The 1868-nt window shown below is 45.0% G+C and overlaps 1 protein-coding gene across 1 annotated transcript in view; it reads right to left on the reverse strand.

Moving 5' to 3' along the window:
* The window catches only part of crkl (v-crk avian sarcoma virus CT10 oncogene homolog-like), a 10673-nt gene extending 8829 nt beyond the window's left edge, over positions 1-1844 (reverse strand). The window contains exon 1 of the mRNA XM_014002416.1: positions 644-1844. Coding sequence (XP_013857870.1) covers positions 644-954 — 311 coding nt within the window. The 5' untranslated portion in view covers positions 955-1844. The remainder of the gene's footprint in view (positions 1-643) is intronic.
* Between the last annotated feature and the right edge of the window lie 24 nt (positions 1845-1868).

Raw genomic sequence — 1868 nt, forward strand, 5'->3', positions numbered from 1 at the left:
ATGGGTCATGAAGCACCTTGGATAATCTCCAGAAATCAATTTAAAGGGTAATAAAATAATTGCTGATGTAATATTTTCCCTATAATTATTACAAAAACACAAAATAACTATAAATAAGTATTTATATTGGTGCACAAGCTGTTTGGATTGTCAAAAAAYCCTGTGTTTTAAGGGTTATTAACGAAGTTCATGTTCTCAGACCAGTAATATTTGGGGTCACAAGTTTTTACCATGGATATTTTGTGGGTCAGAAGATAAAAAGTTTGGGAACCACTGGTGTAGCACAAGTTTTTCTTAAAAATATTTTATCTCTCGTCTTGGGACTTGTATCTCGCCTCACGATACAAATGTTACACCCCTGTTGTTGACAAAAAAAAAGTCAACAAAAATTTGACAAACAGGAAGTAGGAAGACAAACTGGGGCACTGGTAAGAAGCAAAATGCAGAATCAGATCTTAATTCAGCATCCTGCCATCTGTTTATTCTTCAAACCTGGTGTTGCAGTACTCCCCACACCCTTTAAAAAAAGGCAAACTGGGTGTGCCAAATGCAAACTGAGCAAATAATGTGCCTTATGACCCAAGTCAAAGCAAGGTTGTGGTGATAAGTTTATATTAAGAAGGTACTTAGTTGACTTTCATACCTGGGAGCTGGCTCTATTAGCGTAGTCGTGTCCAGGTAGTGGATTTTGTAGAACTCCAGGAGAGCCGGGAGGTGTTCAAACTCCTGGTCGCCGATCTTAAACCTCTTGCTGGGCAAAGAGTTGATGATATAGTGAGAAACCCGGGAGTTCTCGGACACGGACAGCACGTAATCGCCGGGGCAGGTGGACGAATCTCGAACCAGAAACATGCCGTGTCTCTGTCCTTGTAGCCGGTTCTGTGCCTCCTGTCGAGACACGGGTCCAAAGTACCAGGCGGACCGATCCGACGAGTCAAAGCGAGCAGTGGACATTTCTGCTCAAACAAATAAGTTAACAAGTTCAAAATAAAAATGTGTTCTAGTTTTCACTGCAAACTCTGGTATTTGGGAGATGCAAGGCAGGGCATGCAGTCGCCCTGTAGCGTTTCCACCSCCTAATAATTTCTATACCGACGTTGCAGACGTTGTTGACTTAATAATGATAAATAAAACCTTATCTGAAAAAGGCAGCAGTTTGCTTGATCCAACTTTGGAGCATTTCTTTAGCTCAGTAGGTCTCGAGAAAAATTGTTGCAGGGGCCAAACCAAAACGAAGAGTCCTCACAAACAAAACCAACGGAGGCCAATGCAACAAACGATCAATGAAGCTTCCTCCTTTTCGTTCCGCCTTCCGAGAAATCACCAAGCTTTTCTTCAAATAATTTATCTCCTTCAGTCAGTGTCAGTTATGAYCGGAAAAAGGTGGCCTCAGTTGTTCATCTGATAAATCCCCATGACAGCGAAAGCCGGGCAAAAGCCGAAAGCATATAACGAGATAAATACTTTGAATCCTCTTTACTTTCTTACAATAAAGGCACACGTCACAAAAAGAGGGTTTTCAGTCCCCCTCTCTCGGGTCGCAGCAGACTTTAGAGGCAACACAGCAAGAAAAAATGGCGGCGGCCCCGCAACACGTCTTCACACAAGAAATTGTTTCACAGCAGCTGCTTGCCTGCCGCGCGTGCATCTCAGGGGGGCTCTGGACTCACAGAGGCGAAGCTTCCGCGTGCATTCCCAACGGCTCGCGAAGCCTCCCCGGCTCGGCGAACTGCTTTAAAGCGTTTTTTCCCCCCGATTTCAGGGAGTCCCACCTCTCACTCGAGTCCCCAYAAGTGCGAGTGTTAGCCCGAAAAATGGCGACGGGAGGGCAGGTCCCGCTTTCTAGCCGTACGTCAGCGACGCCGGGC

Source organism: Austrofundulus limnaeus, unplaced genomic scaffold (assembly GCF_001266775.1).
Source record: "Austrofundulus limnaeus strain Quisiro unplaced genomic scaffold, Austrofundulus_limnaeus-1.0 Scaffold13, whole genome shotgun sequence".
NCBI lineage: Eukaryota > Metazoa > Chordata > Actinopteri > Cyprinodontiformes > Rivulidae > Austrofundulus > Austrofundulus limnaeus.